This window comes from Rhinatrema bivittatum, chromosome 2 (assembly GCF_901001135.1).
Source record: "Rhinatrema bivittatum chromosome 2, aRhiBiv1.1, whole genome shotgun sequence".
In the NCBI taxonomy this organism is placed as follows: Eukaryota; Metazoa; Chordata; class Amphibia; order Gymnophiona; family Rhinatrematidae; genus Rhinatrema; species Rhinatrema bivittatum.
In genome coordinates this window covers 326,820,149-326,841,647 of record NC_042616.1, presented here as the reverse complement: position 1 = coordinate 326,841,647, position 21,499 = coordinate 326,820,149, and the positions used below count along the sequence as shown (strand labels likewise).

Sequence of the window (21,499 nt, the reverse complement as noted above, 5' to 3'; positions counted from 1 at the left end):
ATTCCACCAGACAGAAGTAGATGGTAACAGGCACCGAGGCAGGGAAAGCAGGCCCTCAAGGAGCAGCTACCCAGGTTAGAGAATACCCCGAAGGGCATAGAGAGCTTCCAGCGGCAGCAAGGAAGTGGCAGAGTAGCTTAGACTGGACAAGTCCAATCCATTCCAATCCTTGTCCTTGTCCTTGCTAACTCAATGAGCTAGCAAACAAGCATAAGCTAAATACCCAGATGGTGTGACATCACTCGAGGGGGACACCCCAGAGGTTTCTGCCATGACATGGATAAAGACATGGGTGGCAAGCGTGCATGCAGCCTAGGAGGCCCTTTGGAGAAACATGGCATGAGGCTTTGCCATAGCTGTTCCGGGGACGCTGGAGAATGTGGCTTGCAGACACAGCAGTAGTCATCTTCCGAAGGCTAGCGGGGAGAGCAGAGAAAAAGGTGAGGCACAAGGGTTGAAGCTGTCTGAGACCGACGGTTGCAACAATATCAAGTTGGTGTATTAACTGAGGGAAGGATATATATTGGTGTGTTGTCCTGATCAAGGCAGCCAGGATCTACTTTATACACATAGAGGTGGCAGACTGGCTGAATCTAGTCATGATGCCTAGAGGTGTTTCAAATGTAGCAAAAAATTCAAGGGCAGTTGTGACTTTGATGTGACTGGCAAGGCAAGGCAAGGCATCTTTGGATAGATGAGTCCACATTTCCCTGTAATTGCTAGTATAGCTAGTAGAGATGTGATTCGGACAAACCTTTCAATTCAGCCTTCGTTATCAGCGCACCGCGGGAAATTTCATTTTCCCATGGTTCAGGCCTATTTTTTTCACCGCCCCAAAAGTTTAATTAACTACAACCCCCCACCCTCCCAACCCCCTCAATACTTGCCAAAAGTCCCTGATGGTCCAGTGGGGGTCCCGGGAGCGATCTCCCACTCTCGGGACGTTGGCTGCCAGTAATCAAAATGGCACTAATGGCTCTTACCCTTACCATGTGACAGGGGCTATCGGTGCCATTGGCCGGCCTCTGTCACATGGTAGGAACAATGGACGGCCGGTGGCATCTTAAAAAATGGCGTGGGCCATCCATTGCTCCTACCATGTGACAGAGGCTGACCAATGGCACCAGTAGCTCCTGTCACATGGCAAGGGCAAAGGGCCACCGGCGCCATTTTGATTACTGGCAGCTGTCGGCCCGAGAGGGGGAGATCATTTCTGGGACCCTGCTGGACCCCCGCTGGACCATCAGTGAACATCCATTGCTCCTACCATGTGACAGGGGCCAACCAATGGCACCGGTAGCCCCTGTGACATAGTAAGGACAAAGGCTATCAGCGCCATTTTGAATACTGGCAGCCAACAGCCCGAGTGCAGGAGATCACTCCAGGACCCCCACTGGATCACCAGGGACTTTGGGCATATCTTGGGGGGGGGGGGGTCAGAAGGGTGGGGGCTTGTAGTTAATTCAATTTAAAGGGTTGGGATGGAGTTTTTTTGGGAAACGAATACATATGTAACTAATGAACGGATCGGGGTTCCCCGAGAACGGATGCAACGGATTTGGGTCGGGATGAATACAAATTCCGAATGGGACAAATCCGTCTCTGCTGCACATCCCTAACATCCACTCACTTGAAGAAGCCAATCCACCAGATGCCAAGGGGGAACATAAAAGGAAACTTTGCAAATATATGCGTTGAGCTGTAGCAAATTTAGGTGCAAAAGCACATATATGTGCATTGTTAAGTGCTAAAATCACACTCATGGCGCTTCTCTACGGTCACAAGAATACTATACTTAGATTTTGCAGAAAGTATAATTTTTTATTGAGCAATATAAGTATTCTTGGATGCTGCTGGTTGCCAGTTCTCTGACAAACTGACCAACCAGTATCTCATCTGTATACATGAACTGATCCTTCTTTTATAGGTAAAATACAATAAAGTACTAGAGATGTGAATCGTGTCCTCGATCGTCTTAACGATCGATTTCGGCTGGGAGGGGGAGGGAATCGTATTGTTGCCGTTTGGGTGTGTAAACTATCGTGAAAAATCGTTAAAATCGTGAGCCGGCACACTAAACCCCCCTAAAACCCACCCCGACCCTTTAAATTAAATCCCCCACCCCCCCGAACCCCCCCCCCCCAAATGCTTTAAATTACCTGGGGATCCGGCAGTGGTCCAGAACGGCGGCGGTCCGGAACGGCCCCCTCAATAGAATCGTGTTGTCTTCAGCCGGCGCCATTTTTCAAAATGGCCGCCGCAAAATGGCGGCGGCCATAGACAAAAACGATTCGATGGAGGAGGTCGTTCCGGACCCCCGCTGGACTTTTGGCAAGTCTTGTGGGGGTCAGGAGGCCCCCCCAAGCTGGCCAAAAGTTTCCTGGGAGTCCAGCGGGGTTCCGGGAGTGATTTCTCGCCGCGAATCGTTTTCGTACGGAAAATGGCGCCGGCAGGAGATCGAGTGCAGGAGGTCGTTCAGCGGCGGTCCGGAACCCCCGCTGAACGACCTCCTGCAGTCGATCTTCTGCCGGCGCAATTTTCCGTACGAAAACGATTCGCGGCGAGAAATCGCTCCCGGAACCCCGCTGGACTCCCAGGAAACTTTTGGCCAGCTTGGGGGGGCCTCCTGACCCCCACAAGACTTGCCAAAAGTCCAGCGGGGGTCCGGAACGACCTCCTCCGTCGAATCGTTTTTGTCTATGGCCGCCGCCATTTTGCGGCGGCCATTTTGAAAAATGGCGCCGGCTGAAGACAACACGATTCTATTGAGGGGGCCGTTCCGGACCGCCGCCATTCTGGACCACCGCCGGATCCCCAGGTAATTTAAAGCATTGGGGGGGGGAGTTCGGGAGGGCGGGGGATTTAATTTAAAGGGTCGGGGGTGGGTTTTAGGGGGTTTTAGTGTGCCGGTTTTCCTGCCCTCCCCCTTCCCCCGATTTACGATTTTTTAACGATAAATCGGGGGAATTGGTATTGTATCGTGGCCCTAACGATTTTTTGACGATTTAAAATATATCGGACGATATTTTAAATCGTCAAAAAACGATTCACATCCCTATAAAGTACTAGGTCAGAAATTCTTAAGTTGCATGACCACCTGGAGTATTATTTACATAGGTTGTCATGTCAACAGCATGATAAATTATCCCTAAATTACCCTGACCAGTTCTCCAAGTTGGGGTCCATTTACCATCACTCTTTAGATAATCCTTTGTTCTGTTAAAATCTTGCTGCTCAGGGTAATCTTCATATCTTAGGCTGTGTTTACAGATGCCCCAGTAATCGACATTCTAGCCTGAGGTTCTGACCATTGCCTTCTGCTCTTATGACCCTATAATTAGGCATCACAAATTGTCACCAGCTTCAAATGTAGTCCAGATGTCCTCCAGGTCAGGCTCAGTAGGGCATTTAAAGTTCACATAGCCAACAAGGCTAAGATAGCAGAGGATTCTGGGTCAGTTGCCATCTCCATGTTGATCTCAAGCTCAGGCACACATATCAGCATGCAGCTGTTGCTTTTAAAATACATCATTACATGCATTTACGTAGCCACACCCGTGACATGCTCCTAAACCACCCCTTTTTTGCACATATACAGGTGCGTGAACACATGCTTATTTATGCATATGTCACCTTTATTGAAAATACAGCTTGCACACACAAATACACATGTATATGGCCATTTTTGCATGAATAACCTTTAGAAAATTTACCTGTTTGTGTATGCATAAATCATATTTTTTGTGTAGAAAGCAGTTTATGTTAACAAAGCATATTTTCAGTACATAAATCCTCAGTGCAGGATGCCAGCACCAAAATTCAGCTTCTGCCCATAGCCTAACACTAGTGCTGGAAATGTTACTCCACTTTCTAATAGGAATTATGAAGTCCATATTCAGAAGGGATGTGCATTTGTTTAAAAGAAACTTCAAAATGTGACGAATAAGGCTAATTCATTTCATTTGGGGGGACCCCGAAATGAATCAGGGGTCTAGGCTGAAGCCAGTGGATCTCCACCAGACCAGGTAATTGGGAGCCAGGGAGGATCCCATCCCCTGCATTTTTTGGGTTGGGCAGGCGCAGAATGCCCCGGGAGGCCTTGTTTTAGTTTTTTGGTCATTTTTCTTTTTTTTTTTTTATTGTTTGATTTGTTTTTTTCTCATGAATCAAATGAAACAAACAATCCACAAATGAAAATCTGTGGAATAAAAACCTCCCAAAAATGAACCAAAAATAAAAATGAATTTTTTTTCTCCTGCACATCCCTAATATTCCATCACTGGTTGGATTGCAGTTAGCTGAATAACTTGGAGGGATATTCAGTGGTGCAGCCACACTGTTGATAGCCATCTTAAAGATAGCCATCTTTAAGATGGCTATCTTAAAGATAGCCGGCTAAGTTTATCTGACTAAATTTAGGACAGATCTATGGCACAACCAGAGTTAGATGGATATGTTATCTGGTTAACTCTGAATATCAGATTACATTGGATGCTTCATCTATCTAAGCTATCTCCTCCCAGAAATGCCTCCAGAAACACACCTATGTTATCTGGCTAAATTTTAGAGATATAATGAGATATCTGGCTAAAGTTTACCTGGATATATATCCAAAATATTCAAAAATTGGCATTTAGCTGGATAACTTGTGAGTTATCCTGTTAAATGCTTCTGAATATGGACCTCTAAGTTTCAAGTAATAAGAAAGCGTGAGTTAAGCCAGAGTTACCTCTTTGTATTTGGGGAGTAATAGCCACTTATCCAGTGCTTTCTTCCTGGAAAAAATGGTGCCATTGCTCATATATAGAAATCATGTGGTTATTTTTAGAGAAACCATAGAGCAAATCAAGCAGGTGGGGAAAAATGGTGCTGGTACTCGGTGCTGGCAAGTATCCCCTGAAAAAAATCCTTGGTAATAGCTAATGTCTTCAATATCATTAAGAACATAAGAATATAAGAACATGCCATACTGGGTCAGACCAAGGGTCCATCAAGCCCAGCATCCTGTTTCCAACAGTGGCCAATCCAGGCCATAAGAACCTGGCAAGTACCCAAAAACTAAGTCTATTCCATGTTACTGTTGCTAGTAATAGCAGTGGCTATTTTCTAAGTCATTTTAATTAATAGCAGGCAATGGACTTCTCTTCCAAGAATTTATCCAATCCTTTTTTAAACACAGCTATACTAACTGCACTAACCACATCCTCTGGCAACAAATTCCAGAGTTTAATTGTGCGTTGAGTAAAAAAGAACTTTCTCTGATTAGTTTTAAATGTGCCACATGCTAACTTCATGGAGTGTCCCCTAGTCTTTCTATTATCCGAAAGAGTAAATAACCAATTAACATCTACCCATTCTAGACCTCTCATGATTTTAAACACCTCTATCATATCCCCCCTCAGTCGTCTCTTCTCCAAGCTGAAAAGTCCTAACCTCTTTAGTCTTTCCTCATAGAGGAGCTGTTCCATTCCCCTTATCATTTTGGTAGCCCTTCTCTGTACCTTCTCCATCACAATTCATTTCTCATAACCTTATGATCAAGATTTGAAGAGTGTTTCTCAAACACTGGTCTATGGACCATCAGCAATCCCGAGCAGTATTTTTGCTCATCTGCCCTGTGATAGTAATTGCAGGATGAAGCAGGCCCATGTTGCAGCCACCCTCTGTAGTCACACAGGTTCTAGTTCCCACCCAGTCTTTTGCAGCCATTGGTGGGACATTCTCAGTGTCCCTAAGCCACTGGATCAAAATGTCCAAGTAGCAACTTCACTGTGGGCCCCACAGTGCTGCAAACTGCTGTTGCTTCTGGATGTGGGGGCAGACAGCTGGCTATCTCACCTCTTTAAAAGGAGTAGCATCTATCCCCACTGCCATCAATATAAATTATTTCATTCCCTGGCTACAGTTTCTTCTGGAATGAGGAGTCTTCATTATTTCCCTCCTCTGTTCTAGGCACAGGAAGCACAGCTCTTTGTTAATACTTCTTTTGATTAAAACATTAGAAGCTGGTTGGGTTGAGACCGGGAGAGACTCCTGAAGAGGGGATCCACATGCTCTTCATCATAGGAGGGAACTCCTCCTCTCACACCCTTCAGGAGCATCCCCCACCCCCAATTCTACCAGACAGCTGGTCCACATCAGATTAGGAAGTCAGTCAACCAGTCCCTGAATCAGAAAGTTTCAGAAACACAGCTTTAGGGAAAACACCTATGCAAGGACGTAAAGTAAAATGGAAATGCTGATTCATATAGTCACATCTGCTCGTAAAGCTTAGATTAGATTATTAGGCTTGTTATACTGCCTTTCATAAAATGAACAAAGAGAAAATTCACTTCAAATAATACTGAGAACACAGGGATATTATAGTCCAATCGGTACTCAATTTATGTTTGTGACTTTCATATATTCACAGATGGTTAACTTATGCGGCTAACTCTGGTCAGGCTGTATGGCTGTCTTAAAGTTAACTCTGGTCAGGCTGTATGGCTGTCTTAAAGTTAACAAGTTATAAATAACTTTTTAAGATAGCCAGGTATATTCAGTGGTGCGACCACGCTGCTAAATATACTCTGCCAGTTAGCCAAGCCACTCAGCAGCTAAATACTGCCCCCAAATTATTTAACATGGCATGTACAGGCTGACCAGCTGACTAAAGAAAAGTCTTTATTGCATTAGTTTTAAATTGTTTTACAAGAAGAATGTAGATGGCTACCAGAGAATTAGGAAATAATGTTGAAAAGATGAGTGGTACAATATAAATGCAATTTTAATAACTTAGATTTTTTTTATTATTTTTATAAAGATGCTCTCACTGGACTCATTAACATCATGACTGATATTATTTGGCGCTTCACTGGAGACTTCATGGCTCCTGATCTTGTTTGTAGAGTTGTACGATACTTACAGGTAAGAGATCAGCATGTTTTGCTTTACATAGCACATGTACTTCTAGTCCCTTGAGGTTATGCAACTTATTAATCATGACAGGCTGATCCAGTTATGGTTTTGCCCCATTGGCATCAATGGAATTGGGAGATTTCAATGTTTTAAGAAGCAGAAGTATAAGTCTACAGATGAGGTAGGACAAAACCCAAACTGAATTGATCTGTCAGTGTTTGTCTAGTTCAACCAGCAAATCTAATTATCTAGTAGTCTTAAACATCAGAGGATCATCTATGTCCTTTCGTGGATTACAAACTGGCTAAAAGACAGGAAACAGAGAGTTGGATTAAATGGACAATATCATCAGTGGAAGGGAGTGGACTGTAGAGTGCCTCAGGGATCTGTATTGGGACCTGTACTTTTCAATATATATATAAATGATCTGGAAAGGAACGACGAGTGAGGTAATCAAATTTGCAGATGATACAAAATAATTCAGAGTAGTTAAATCACAAGCAGATTATGATAAATTGCAGGAAGACCTTGTGAGACTGGAAAATTGGGCATCCAAATGGCAGATGAAATTTAATGTAGATAAGGGCAAGGTGATGCATATAGGGAAAAATAACCCATGTTATAGTTACACAATGTTAGGTTCCATATTATCCAAGAAAGAGATCTAGGCGTCATAGTGGTTTAACACATTGAAATTGTCAGTTCAGTGTGCTGCGGCAGTCAAAAAAGCAAACAGAATGTTGGGAATTATTAGAGAGGGAATGATGAATAAAATGGAAAATGTCATTATGCTTCCATATCACTCCAATGTGAGACCGCAGCTTGAATACTGTGTACAATTCTGGTCACCGTATCTCAAAAAAGATATAGTTGCGATGGAGAAGATACAGAGAAGGGCGACCAAAATGATAAAGGGGGTAGAACAGCTCCCCTATGAGGAAAGGCTAAAGAGGTTAGGACTTTTCAGCTTGGAGAAGAGACGGCTGAGGGGGGATATGATAGAGGTGTTTAAAATCTTGAGAGGTATAGAATGGGTAAATATGAATCGGTTATTTACTCTTTCGGATAATAGAAGGATTAGGGGCACTCCATGAAGCTAGCATGTGGCACATTTAAAACTAACCTGAGAAAGTTTTTTTTCACTCAACGCATAGTTAAACTCTGGAACTTGTTGCCAGGGGATGTGGCTAGTGCAATTAGTATAGCTGTGTTTAAAAAAGGATTGGATACGTTCTTGGAAGAGAAGTCCATTACCTGCTATTAATTAAGTTGACTTAGAAAATAGCCACTGCTATTACTAGCAATAGTAACATGGGATAGACTTAGTTTTTGGGAACTTGCCAGGTTCTTATGGCCAGGATTGGCCACTATTGGACACAGGATGCTGGGCTTGATGGACCCTTAGTCTGACCCAGTATGGCATGTTCTTATGTTCTTATGAGATATCCTTTGATTAATGATTATATAACTTCATTGAAACTAATATAACAGGGATACAAGTTTAGAGCAGACATCTATGTATCTATGTCTTACTAATATGGTTAAAAGTATGAGACCTGCTATATGAGAAAATTCTTGATAAGATCAAGTTTACCTTCATACGATGCTGTAAATAAAATAGCTATCGTGTCTGTGAGCCCTTATTGTTGGGCTTCATAAATCATTAGGTAACTTGATCAAGTCTGCTTGCACTTGCTTGCACTTGTGCAGAATATATAAAATAGGGATGTGCATCCGTTTGCCACGTATTTGTAATCAGCAACTTATTTTGTCCTATCTGTTAAATACGTGGGGAGGCGAAACGCATCGCGACCCCCCACGTATTTATCAGATATCTGTTTTATTCGGCCTCCTAAATAAAAATGTAAACCCCCCCACCCTCCTGACCCCCCCCCCAAGACTTACCAAAACTCCCTGGTGGTCCAGCGGGGAGTCCAGAAGCCATCGCTGCACTCGTTTGCCGGTTTCATCACGGCGCCGATAGCCATTGCCTTTGTCACATGGTCACCGGCGCCATCTTGTGCTCCTACCATGTGACAGAGGCTGACCAAGGCACCGGTAGCCCCTGTGACATAGTATGGGCAAAGGCTATCGGCGCCATTTTGAGTCCTGGCATCGGACGGCAGGTCACTCTTCCATCCTCAAACATTTCAATGCACTCTTATGTTCTATGAGCCGTGTTTTTAATTTTCTCATAGTTTTGCCCACATACAGTAATTTGCAAGTGCACCAGATGACATACACTACTCGTGAAGTGGCACAATTTGTCCGCACATGTGGAACATATCCTTTTAATTTTTCATTTGGAATATTACAATTTAAATGTGCTACCACACACATGGAACATTCCTGACGTGGAAAATGACCCACCTCCTCATTTTCATTTTTTTCTATCAGCTCATGAAAGGAGGAATGTACCACCATGTCTTTGATGTTACTACCCCGTTTATAAGCCACCATTGGGGGATCCTTAAACACTGGATACACTTGCAGAATACGCCAATTCTTTCTAATACTTTGAGTCACCCCTTGTATCCTTTCAGAAAACGGTAATACACATATCATTCTATTGGGTACGGTTCTTTTCTGGGGATTTAATAAGAGCTCCCTGTTATTCCAGCGAGCCCGCTTCAGAGCTCGTCTGACAACCCTTTCAGGATACCCTCTATCTAAGAACCGCTGCCCCATTTCTTTAGATCTTTCTTTAAACTCTGCAACCGTGGAGCAAAGTCTCCTTAGCCGCAGAAACTGTCCATAAGGGATACTCTCAACCAAATTCCGTGGTTGGCAACTTGAGTAACTTAACAGCATATTTCTGTCAGTGGGTTTTTTAAAAATAGGCAGAATCTTAACATGTACTCTCTTAGTGCCCCTTTTACCCCTCGATCATCTAATGGTCCAGCTGACTCCCTCATAGGCTTTTTGCTTTGAATGTACCTGAAAAAGTTTTTATTATGAGGTTTTTCTTCCTCAGCAAGCTTCTTTTCAAGTTCTACCTTTACCTCTTTAATAATGCTTTGCATCTAACTTGCTAGTGATTGTTCTGTTTACTGTTTTCTTCATTTGGATCCCTTTTCCTTTTTTTGAATGGTCTTTCTCACCTCACCTTTTAACCATGCCGGCAGCTGTCTGGCTTTTCTTCAATCTTCTGTAATGCATGGAATATATTTGATCCAGGCTTCCCAGATGGTATTTTAGACAGTATCCATGCTTGATGTAAACACAACATTTTCAGTTGCTCCTTTCAGTTTATTCCTAACCATTTTATCATATTCTCACTTTTTAAAGTTAAATACTATCACAGTAGATTTCTTTAGTATCCTCCCTCCAGTTATCAGGTCAAATTGATCATGTTATGCTCACAAATGTCAAGTGGCCCAAAGCACTGTTATTTCTTACTCTAAATCATGTGTGCCACTAAGTCTGACTGTTTAAAAAAATTGGTATGCCGTGAGACTTGGCAGTCTGAGAATCAATGTCAGTTTTTAATTACTCATATAGAGCCCTAATGGCCACTCAGCTCTAATGACTCATGCCCTTCCAATATGGTAGTACAGGCCCTAAAGATGCATAGCCATAGCTGATTCCTTGTGCTCCTCTGCTTTTGTTGTCCTTCAGCCCCCAAGGTCACTCGGTCCTCCTTCTCCGTCTTTGTCATGTTTCCTCTCCCTCATCCTCTTCTCTATTATCTGTGGTTTTTTTTCTTTCTCTACCCTTTTACCCCTTCCTCTTCTTTCTCCATACGTTCTCTCTCTCCCCATCCTTCTTTACAGTCTTCCAACATCTCTTTCTCTAGCAGCCACAGCACTTCACCTTGAATCCACAATACGTTGTGGTAGCTGAGCCCTTTCAATAGCATGTGAGCTATTGTTATAACAGCTAATCTCAGTTGGATGCTAAATTTTAGATGCTAGTGAGTGCATACCGTAGTGCCTGAAGGAGGGCTTAAAATGCTGTTTAGCACACAAGCATTTAAAACTTATTTGCATCTCATGTACTTTATGCATATTCGCAAATTTTAGCATGGAGTATGCTAGCAGTCTTTTGAAACCAGTTTATCATTCATGTTAAAGGTTTGGGACATAGCATGCAGTTTACCATCAACAGTAAGCTTTAGTGTATAGGTTCCAAAAGATATCTGAACTTGTTCATTATACTAATAATGGACTTACAGTATTGAACATGTGAAATTGTAGCTTTCCAGTAACATATGAAATTCATTTGTGAGACATGTAGTGCCAGAAAGGATGAGGTTAAAATAAATTATATCAAAAGATATATATGTTCTTATGTTCTTAAAGCACAATATTTAACATTTTAAGAAATACATATAGGGAAACTGCATCTCATATTTATTTTTTACCTAATGTTTCAGAACTGTTTGCGTGTTTGTGAGTAATATTTTATACAAAATTTAATCAGCTTCTAAATACAGAATAACCAGATAAACTTTCATTTTTGATGTTCTGACGTAGTGCCAGTGTAAATGTAATCATTCATTTCAATGCCAATGGAAGATGAATAGATACTTGAGCAAAACCTTGACCATTTGATTCCTTCAAGTTGCTCAACAATGCTTAGTAATAACCCTGACTTTACAAGGTTGAATTATGCACTTTCAAAGCAAATATGTATAGTATCAGCAAGGTCTTGAGCCATTCAAAATCGTTTTTGCTTCTGAAAGACAAACAGTGATAAAAAGCTAAATATAGCAATTTTCATAAAAGCCAGATGTTCAGAAGATATTTGGCAAAAAAAAAAAAAATGTTTATCACAGCCTGAAAAAATCCAAGATGTTAGTAATGTAAAAGAGGATCCATCATACAAGCTCCATTAACACCTTCAAATCTGTCCATAGACAATTCTACAAGGATTATTTCAATCAGATGCTAACAAACTATTTATTTGTTTCAAGCAGTCCTCAGCCATGAATACAATTACATTTGGCTGAGGCTGTTGTGTAGGATAGCGAGCTATCATTGCCATGAAGCTCCCGTTTCCACTCACGAGAGCCATTTTCATACTATGAAATTATTTTGCATGTTGGTAAAAATAGGAGGAACTTAAACTTCCACAAAACCTCTTCTTTTACTCTGTCAAATAAAACCTTTAAAAATACTTTAGCAAACTTCCTCCAATTTAAACAGTGACTAAAATCTCCCATTTTTCTTGATGGGCTTCTTCTGATCACTTCTGCTTTATCCTATCATGGTTACTGTAACATTTAGGCTGGTCGCGGGGAGGCCTACAATCAGCCACACTCATCCTTGGATGGAGTAGGTTCTTCAGAGTCAGAAACGCCACCGGTCCCCCGGTGAGCCAGAAACACTGCTACCAAGCAGTCATGCTGTGCCTCCGCCTAGAGCATGTGCAAGCTTCAGGCTCTGCTGTAAATATGACTTGCAGTGGGAAGGGCCTGTAATCACCGCCTGATGAGGCCACACAGTGGGAATATTTAAACCCCCGCCACGCTTACTCCGATGCCTCAGCAACAGGTCTCCTGCCTTACAGTACTTGTTTCCATGTGTTCCTGCTTCCTGCCTTATCCAGTCTGCTTCATTCTTGCCTCGCCCAGCCAGCCTCATCCTTGCTTCATCCAGTCTGCCTCATCCTTGCCCCATACAGCAGCTTGACTTGCCCTGCCTTCCCAGTGCATCCTCCTTGTCTCCTTCCTGCCTCCTCCTTGGACTGACTTCTTGGATCTGACTTCTGCCTGGACTTGGACTACTGCATGCTACCTGCCCCTGCCCCTTGCTACGGAACTGGACTACACTTTGCTCACTGCCTGCCTCTAACCCTTGGCCTGCACTGGGATTCTCTCTCTTTATGCTGTCTGTCCAGACCTCACATTTAGCCCCAGAATCTATCTTACTCTTTGCCCTGTGGGACCATCACCTAATTCCTGCTAGCCCATGGAACCCAAGGATTCAACCTTCCAACCTACGGGGGAAGGAACTGGTAAAGGCGAAGCTCCTGCCGAGTCCCGTCCCAGGGCATGCTCTCCAGCCATCAGTGTGGGCCTAGGGGTTTGCCCACTAGGCTGCACCAACCATACCTCAGCACACAAGGGTCCACTTTCCTTACACCTACATTAACCTATATAAAATTCAGAACTTCTCTCTGATAATAAGTTTACCTATATTTCCTTGCTTTCACATTTTTACCCTCTTTTTATTACATTCCCTCAGTCATACCTTACATAGCCAAACTTACAATTCACATATTTTACCCATGCAGGAACCCTGCTTTTTTACTTCTGTTCATTTACACCTCTTGTTTACTCAAACACACAAAACAAGCAAAAATGCATTCTCAGTACTGCAGGACTATAAAAAGACAGAAAGTACTTTAAAACCTAGCGCTACTGCATACATTAATACTTCTATTGCACAACCTGTTGCACAAGTGTTTTACTCTCACTTATTTCTTATACCATATACTTATCTCTACTTACAAATCATCACTAATATCTGCTCTGGAATATGCATAAAAAAGTCAAACAAAAATTGATGACATACAGTGTGTATATTTATTTAAATACTTTTTTTATACCGAAGATCATGTACAAGTACATATCGCTTCGGTTTACAGCGAACCAACAGTTGGAAATTACAGAAAACAATATGAACATAATTTAACAAAAATTGTACAGCAAACAATATGAACATAATTTAAGAAAATTGTACAAGAATAGCATTATAATTGAACAAGCATAACGAGGGGGGAATATGGGGAATATCGGAAAAGGTAAACATGATAATCAGAACCGGGAGTACATTGTAAGGAGTACTGGGAACTTCGAGCAGTTAGACACGTCTGAACCTAAGTTCTATAAAGTAGGGTTCGGTAGGGAACTTTAAGTTAATGCTCTTGAGAAGAGCCAAGTCTTCAGTTTTTTTTTTAACGTCCGCAGGCAGGGTTCTGTGCGGAGTTCCAAGGGAAGATTGTTCCATTGTAAGGGTCCAGCAATTGAGAACGCTCGTTTCTTGAGAGCTGACTTGGCGGGGGGGAACATAAAGGGTACCTAGGTATGTTGTTCTAATTGGTCTGGAGGCTGAGTGATGTTGAAGAGGGCAGGATAGTTCGAGGGAGGTTAGAGAGTGAATAGTTTTGTGGATCGTGGTTAGCACTTTATACTGAATTCTGTATTTGATAGGGAGCCAATGTAGATACATAAGGACGGGGGTGATGTGATCTCCTCTACTGGTATTGGTTAATATTCTTGCTGCGGAATTCTGTAGCATTTGAAGAGGTTTGGTGGTGATAGCTGGGAGGCCGATTAGAAGGGAATTGCAGTAATCTATTTTTGAGAATAAGATGGCTTGGAGAACTAACATAGAAACATAGAAATGACGGCAGAAGAAGACCAAACGGCCCATCCAGTCTGCCCAGCAAGCTTCACATTTTTTTCTCATACTTATCTGTTTCTCTTAGCTCTTTGGTTCTATTTCCCTTCCACCCCCACCATTAATGTAGAGAGCAGTGATGGAGCTGCAACCAAGTGAAATATCAAGCTTGATTAGTTAGGGGTAGTAGGGGTAGTAACCGCCGCAATAAGCAAGCTACACCCATGTTTATTTGTTTTACCCAGACTGTGTTATTAAGCCCTTATTGGTTGTTTTTCTTCTCCCCTGCCGTTGAAGCAGGGAGCTATGCTGGATATGCTGTTCGGAAGTCCTGCATGTGAAGTCCTGTTATTCAGCCCTTATTGGTTGTTTTTCTTCTCCCCTGCCGTTGAAGCAGGGAGCTATGCTGGATATGCTGTTCGGAAGTCCTGCATGTGAAGGAGGGGTTTCAGATTTTTTAGAATAAGTAATTTATGGAAGCATTCTTTTGTTGTGTTGTTGACGAATCTTTTTAAATTCAGCCGATTGTCTATAGTTACTCCCAAATCTCTTACATTTGTGGTAGTAGATATTTGGATTGAAGAGAGGTTGTGGAGCGTCTGAGCATGTTTGTTGTCCTCTTGATCGATGAGTAGTAGTTCCGTTTTAGATGTGTTGAGTACTAAATTAAGGTTAGTGAGGAGGGCAGTTATAGACTGTAGACAACTGTTCCAAAAAGTGAGCGTTTTAGCGATTGATTCTTTGACAGGTATCAGTATCTGAACGTCATCTGCGTAAATGAAATGAATAATTTTTAGCTTTGTGAGAAGCTGACAGAGCGGAAGGAGGTAAATGTTGAATAAAGTGGGTGATAGAGAAGATCCTTGGGGGACTCCAAATGTGGCATTGACGGGGTGCGAGTCTTTGTTGCTAATTCTGACCTTGAATTTCCTGTTATTGAGGAAAGACTTGAACCACTCCATGGCTGTTCCTGATATTCCAATGTCTGAGAGGCGGTTTGATGAGGATGGAGTGCTTCACCGTGTCGAAAGCTGCAGATATATCGAGTAGTGCTAGCAGGTATGGGGTCTTTTTATCAAGGCCAGTGAGGATTTTGTCCGTTAGAGAGATGAGAAGAGATTCCGTGTTGAGAGCTTTGCGGAAACCGAATTGGGCGGGAGCGAGAATCTTATGTTCCTCTAGGTAATCCGCTAGTTGTTTGTTCACAATTTTTTCCATGAGTTTGGCAACAAAAGGAAGGTTAGCAATGGGGCGATAGTTAGCTGGGTCCGTGGGGTTCAAGTTAGGTTTCTTGAGTAAAGGTTTAAGAGTTGCAAGTTTCAGGACATCAGGTACTGATCCTTGTGTTAGAGAGCAGTTGATAATCTTCTCTAAAGGCTTGGAGATGGTTTCTGGGACAGTGAGCAGTAATTTTGAGGGAATAGAGTCAGCCGGGTGTGAGGATGGCTTCATCTTTTTGAGAATGGATTCAATTTCAAATGCAGTGGTAGGTTCGAAGGCTTTTAAGTTTGCTTTCTGGTTTGAGTAGGAGTTGAAGGGTGATGGTGGTCTTGTGTTTGGGGAATTCAGAGGGGCTATTAGATTGAGGATTTTATTTTCAAAAAATTGTGCCAGTTCAGAGCATCTAGATTGAGCTTGGCAATCTGGAACTACTGGAGAATTGGGTTTCGTGAGCTCTGTGACATAGGAGAACAGAGCTTTGGCATCAAACAGAAAATTATGAATTTTACTAGCATAATAGTCTTTTTTTGTACGAAGGATGGAATTTCTGTAGTTGTGCATGGATTTTTTATAATCCGTTAGGGTGGAGTGGGAGGGTCTCTTGCGCCACAAGTGTTCCTTACGTCTTAATTCTTGTTTGAAGTTTTTCAGTTCCTGAGTGAACCAAGGTTTTTTGTTTCTGTTGGAAGGGTCTAAGTTTTTTGTTTTTAAAGGGCATAATATATCTGCTACCTTGTTTGTGATGTTGTGCCAGGAGGTGAGAGCAGCATCTACATGCTGCTCTCACCTCCTGGCACAACATCACATCACAAACAAGGTAGCAGATCAAGATTCACCAGTTCTGTTGATAGATGAGACCTGAGGTCATCCAGGGAGCATGGTTTTCTGTAATTGATTGTAGTTTTGGATGCGGCCGCTGGGTTTTCTTTAATGAATAGATCCATAGTGATCATCTGGTGGTCTGACCATGGGATAGAGGAGCAAAGAGGCGGGGAGGTATGAGTGAGGTCTGAATTAATGAAGATTAAGTCCAATGTATGGCCAGCTCTGTGGGTGGGATTTTTTACAATTTGTGTGAAACCCATGGCCTTGAGTGCTGACAGGAATGCTTCACAATTGGCGGAGTGGGGTGTCACGTCAATGTGGAGGTTAAAATCTCCCAAAATGATGGCTGGAGTTTCTGATTTGATATCTTTGGCAATGATTTCTATTAGGGGGGAAGGGTCTGATTCCAGAAGCCCAGGTGGGGCATAAACTAGGCAGATCTGGAGCTGTTTTGATTTGAATAAAGCACATTCGAGTTTGGAAGTGTGATAGGTGTTCTGTAAGATTAATCTTAGTTCTTTTTTTGCTGCTAAGATCAGTCCTCCCCCTCTTTTTTTAGGTCTGGGAATAGAGAATACATTATATAATTGAGTGGGAAGCTGGTTGATTAGTGCTATATCTGTAGTTTTCAACCAAGTCTCTGTAATGGCACAGATATCTGGTTGTGAATCCAAGAGATAGTCATTGAGTAGGTATGTTTTTTTTTGAGAGGGATTGGGCATTGAATAGGGTTAAAGAGAATATGGAGAGCCCAAGGAGTTGGGTTAGGGGTGAAGCCATAATGGAGATCAATCGTTTGTGCTGATGTATGATGGGGTTCGTGGTGAATCTGCGGTTGGAGTAGCAGTAATTGATCGTAGGGATAGGGAGGGCTAGCATATTTGTGACAGAATGGCAAAAGAGGCTGAAGAGAGGTTGTGGAAGGTATGGTAAACGGTAGCAAGGAGCAAGAGGAACACTAGTAGGGGAGCGTTCCGCACTTAGGGGTACTTAGGGGCTGCACGAAGGGGCGCACAAAGGGGTGGGCTCCTTTGTTGCGCTCCTTTGTCACGCTCCTTCGGCGCGCGGCGCCTAGCTTCGAAGTGAATTTAAAGCCCAGCGAGGGCTTCGTGGTGTTGAGGTAAGTTATGAGATTGATTTGTGGTTATATCATGGGTCTGAAGGTCTTCTCAGCATAACAATATAAGGGATTTTCAGAATTAGGGGTTGTGGTATGTACGGAAGCTATCTTGTGGTATGTACGGAAGCTATCTGTAAATTGCAAGCACATGTACCAGGGATTTTAATTGTCTTACATACTTCCCATGAAGTTACAATACTTTTAGGGAATGCGCACATCTCTTTTACCACTATGAAATTTGGTACATATTCAGCCATATTGACTTCCACAGTATCCTATTAGACAATTACAATTAAATATAAAAAAAAAAATATATTTTTTTTTATATTTAATTTTTGTTTTGTATGAGATTTGATAAAATTGTTATGTGATTAAATTGTACATCACTTAGAGAGATTATATCACTTAAGTGATTAATATTACAGATTATTTTAATTAAATAAATACACACATAAATAAGCAAGAGAACAATAAGAGAAAAGATTTCCAGAAGCACAAATTATCAACATGATAAGCAATGACATCCCATGGTAAATTCAAGAATGAAAGGTGGGCCAGCCCTGGAGCTTACTGACAACTGCTAGGCACTACCATATGCAAGGTTTGGGCATGATTTCACTGGCCAGGCCTCTGCTCCCTGGGCTGATCAGAGTTGGGAATTCTGTGGAGGCACTGAGAGGAGGAAGTCCTCCATTATTCAGTGGTGACACCTAGTGATTAGACTTTAGGTCCACATTATTTGGCTTCTAAAAGAAGTCACAGTTTATGACCTCTCTCCGAGGACTATCACTGGCTGGGCTGAAATCAGGAGGGGGATGTAAAATGTAAGAAAAGACCACTTATCTGGTCGCAAATGGAGGATTATGGCTCTGTAGCCCAAACAGGCTAGTGCTGGTTTAGCTTGAAGTGAGAGGAAACTGCTATGCCAAAAAAAAAGGAAAGCTAGCAATATTTTCCAGAACATGTGCACAAACATAACACTGAAAAGCAGCCCACAGACACTCAAAAATCTGTCATTGACCACAACCAAAAGTCACATACATACATTGAAGAGGTCATACTGAGTACTGACAGCCAATGAGTATATGCATTTGAAAACTCAGAAATCACTCACATACATGAAATGAAAACAGTGAACATGCTGTTACCTAATCATATATGATCAAATGCTATAAGCAGGCATACTTCATACAAGAAGATAAAAACAGATAGGCATGCAAACATATAGGGCTGGATTTTCAAAAGGAATTACATGTATAAAACATGATTTTATGCACATAAATGGGCTATTGAAAATTCCTGTGTGGCTGTTGAACATGTAAAAGTACACATAGAAGTGATTCTGTGCATACTTTTACATGAACAGCAAACATATTCGGAGGGGGCAGAGCTGAGAGAAGGATAGCATTTATTAGCATACTTAAGATTTTCAAATTATGAAACTATTCGTGTAAATCTACTTGAATGAAAGAGCAGATGTAAATGTGTGTGTACGTATTATGCACCAAAAACAATGTCATGAATACCACAAGGCATCTAAAGAGAAGGGAAACAAAGGAGCAAGAGCAGTAGCATGAACAACCCAAGGCACAGTGAAAGAAGTGAAGCAGTAGCATGAATACTATAAGGCACCTTGCACGGATATCGAAGTAGAAATCATGCACCCAGCTGAAGTACCTCAGCACACATAGATAGAAAGTTTTTCCTTCGATTTTGAGTAGATTTAATCACATCAGGATAGATCCAGAGCTTCTGTCCATAGAATAAGGACTGCCTATTCCGAAAGAAAAGCTTCAGCACATTGTTACTGTCCATCAAAAAAGCGAATGAAACTAATAACATTCTTCTCCTTGTAACTTCAGTTTCTTGAGATATTTCCAAAATCTCTGATACATCAAATAATGGTGATTGATTGCCTTAATTCTTCTTCACCTGGCAGTGTAACTTGGGGAAGATAATATACTTTTGTTATCACTGGCATTGCAGGTTCAAGATTTTTAAGACCCGAAGGATATATGTTTTAAAGAGATCAAGTGGGGAAATTAAGTTAATTACTGGAAAATTCAACACTCTTAAGTTATGTGATCTCAAGACATTTTCTATATTTTCCAATTTTCTGTTATTATCTCAGACTGAACCAAATTTTGTTGTATCTTTTCCATGAAAGAAATACACTGTTCCATATCTTCTACCTTAAAATTAAATGTTGTTGCTTGATATCATGTTTGCATTAGCTAGTACTTGATTTTTTGTATCCAAAGTCACTTGAGACATAGAGACTATAGATGGTTCAATAGATTTTAAGACTATCCATATTCCTTCCAAGGTCATTACTTCTGGACGTTGCAATCTAAGTCCAGACTCCAGAGCATATGGGTGAGCCCTACCTGCGCCCATACCGGTGCCTGTACCCAACATTGTACCTTGCACAGATGGCATTGCTTCGGTTAGTCCTGTCGCTTCAGAGAGGGCTCAGTCTGTTCCTCCCTCTCCTCTCCTGGGCCTCATCCCATCAGCTACTCGAATCCCCAAGCTCTCTTCCGGGGTCCTTATCCGTCGCTCTGACTCCGAGTCTCCCTGACTCATCTCCGGGGAGGTCTTTGTCATCGCCAGTATCTGGCCAACCGTGTTCGCATGGCCAGGGGGAACAGGCCTGTTCGGCTCGCCGGGACTCAGCATGATGTCAAGAGTCAGAGGGGATGGTGTTCGTTCTTCTACCGTCCCTTCAATGACCGTTCCTCCCAGCATTAATGTCAGATTATCTGCAAAAAATCCCTCAAAGAGGGTGAACTCCATGTCACTCCTCTAAATCTCGCCTTTCTTTTTATATGAGGCATTGTATTATGAAGAAACTTCATAATCAGGAAAAAATGCAGCGGGAGACTTCTTTCAGCGTTCCTACATGGTGGCCATCTTAGAGCCCCCAAGGGTAAATTTTAAAACGTGGGCACGTTTCCATGCGCGCGTGCTTCCTGGCCCATGCACATGGACGCAGCTATTTTATAACATGTGCATGTTGGTGTTCGCATGTTATAAAATACAATTCCTGTGTGCACATATGCAGGTGGATTTGCTCTAATGCGCACAATGGGGGGAATATTAGAAATAAATGCGTGGCGATGCAACAGGGCCTTCCCCAGTTCCCTTCCAGTCCACTCCAATTAAGGAGCGAACTGGGAGGGAACTTCCCTACCCCAATCCTATACTTCCTCCCTCTTCCCCTCTCCACCCTGACCCCTAAACTAATGCTACCTATCCACAATTTTTTAATTTATATATTTACTGTTCCTCGGGAGCAGGAATAAACACCACATACCGGCTGACTGCCGGCATGCATTTCCCCAGGACAGCCCAGTCCCGACCCAGTCCATGCCCCTGGCCCACCTCTTTCTTTAGGCCAAGCACTTCTGCGCATATCTGTGGTTGCATGTGTGGCCGGGTCTTTTCCAAAATATGCTTGGCACGCACAGGGCCTAGCCAAGCATGTAACCCCCGATTTTACGTGCACGGGCCTCTTAAAATTAGGGCTTTAAATTGTAAATGAAATAGAATAGAAAAACAGTGTAGTTCTATGAATCATGGAGATATATATTCATTGTCGGGCGGATTTTAAAAGCCCTGCTCGTGTAAATCCGCCCGGATTTACGCGAGCAGGGCCTTGCGCGCCGGCGCGCCTATTTTCCATAGGCTGCCGGCGCACGCAGAGCCCCGGTACACGCGTAGGTCCCGGGGTTTGTCGAAGGGGGCGTGTCGGGGGTGGGAGCCGATGATGCGGCGTTTCGGGAGCGGGGCGCGGCGTTTCGGGGGCGGGAAAGGGGGCGTGGCGCCGGCCCGGGGGTGTAGTCCAGGCCTTCGGCCCAGCCACCAGGTCGGAGGACGGCGCGCCAGCAGTCCGCTGGCGCGCGTAGATTTACGTCTGCTTCTCGCAGGCGTAAATCTACGGACAAAGGTAAGGGGGGGGGTTTAGATAGGGCCGGGGGGGTGGGTTAGGTAGAGGAAGGGAGGGGAAGGTTAGGGGAGGGCGAAAGAGAGTTCCCTCCGAGGCCGCTCCGATTTCGGAGCGGCCTGCGCGGCTCGGCTTGCGCCGGCT

General features: G+C 42.9%; 1 protein-coding gene across 1 annotated transcript in view; it reads left to right on the top strand.

Annotated features, from left to right (window-relative positions):
• The first annotated feature begins 6,229 nt into the window (after positions 1-6,229).
• The window catches only part of NPSR1 (neuropeptide S receptor 1), a 197,691-nt gene continuing 182,421 nt past the window's right edge, over positions 6,230-21,499 (top strand). Inside the window, exons 1-2 of the mRNA XM_029587090.1 lie at positions 6,230-6,263; positions 6,803-6,906. Coding sequence (XP_029442950.1) covers positions 6,230-6,263; positions 6,803-6,906 — 138 coding nt within the window. The remainder of the gene's footprint in view (positions 6,264-6,802; positions 6,907-21,499) is intronic.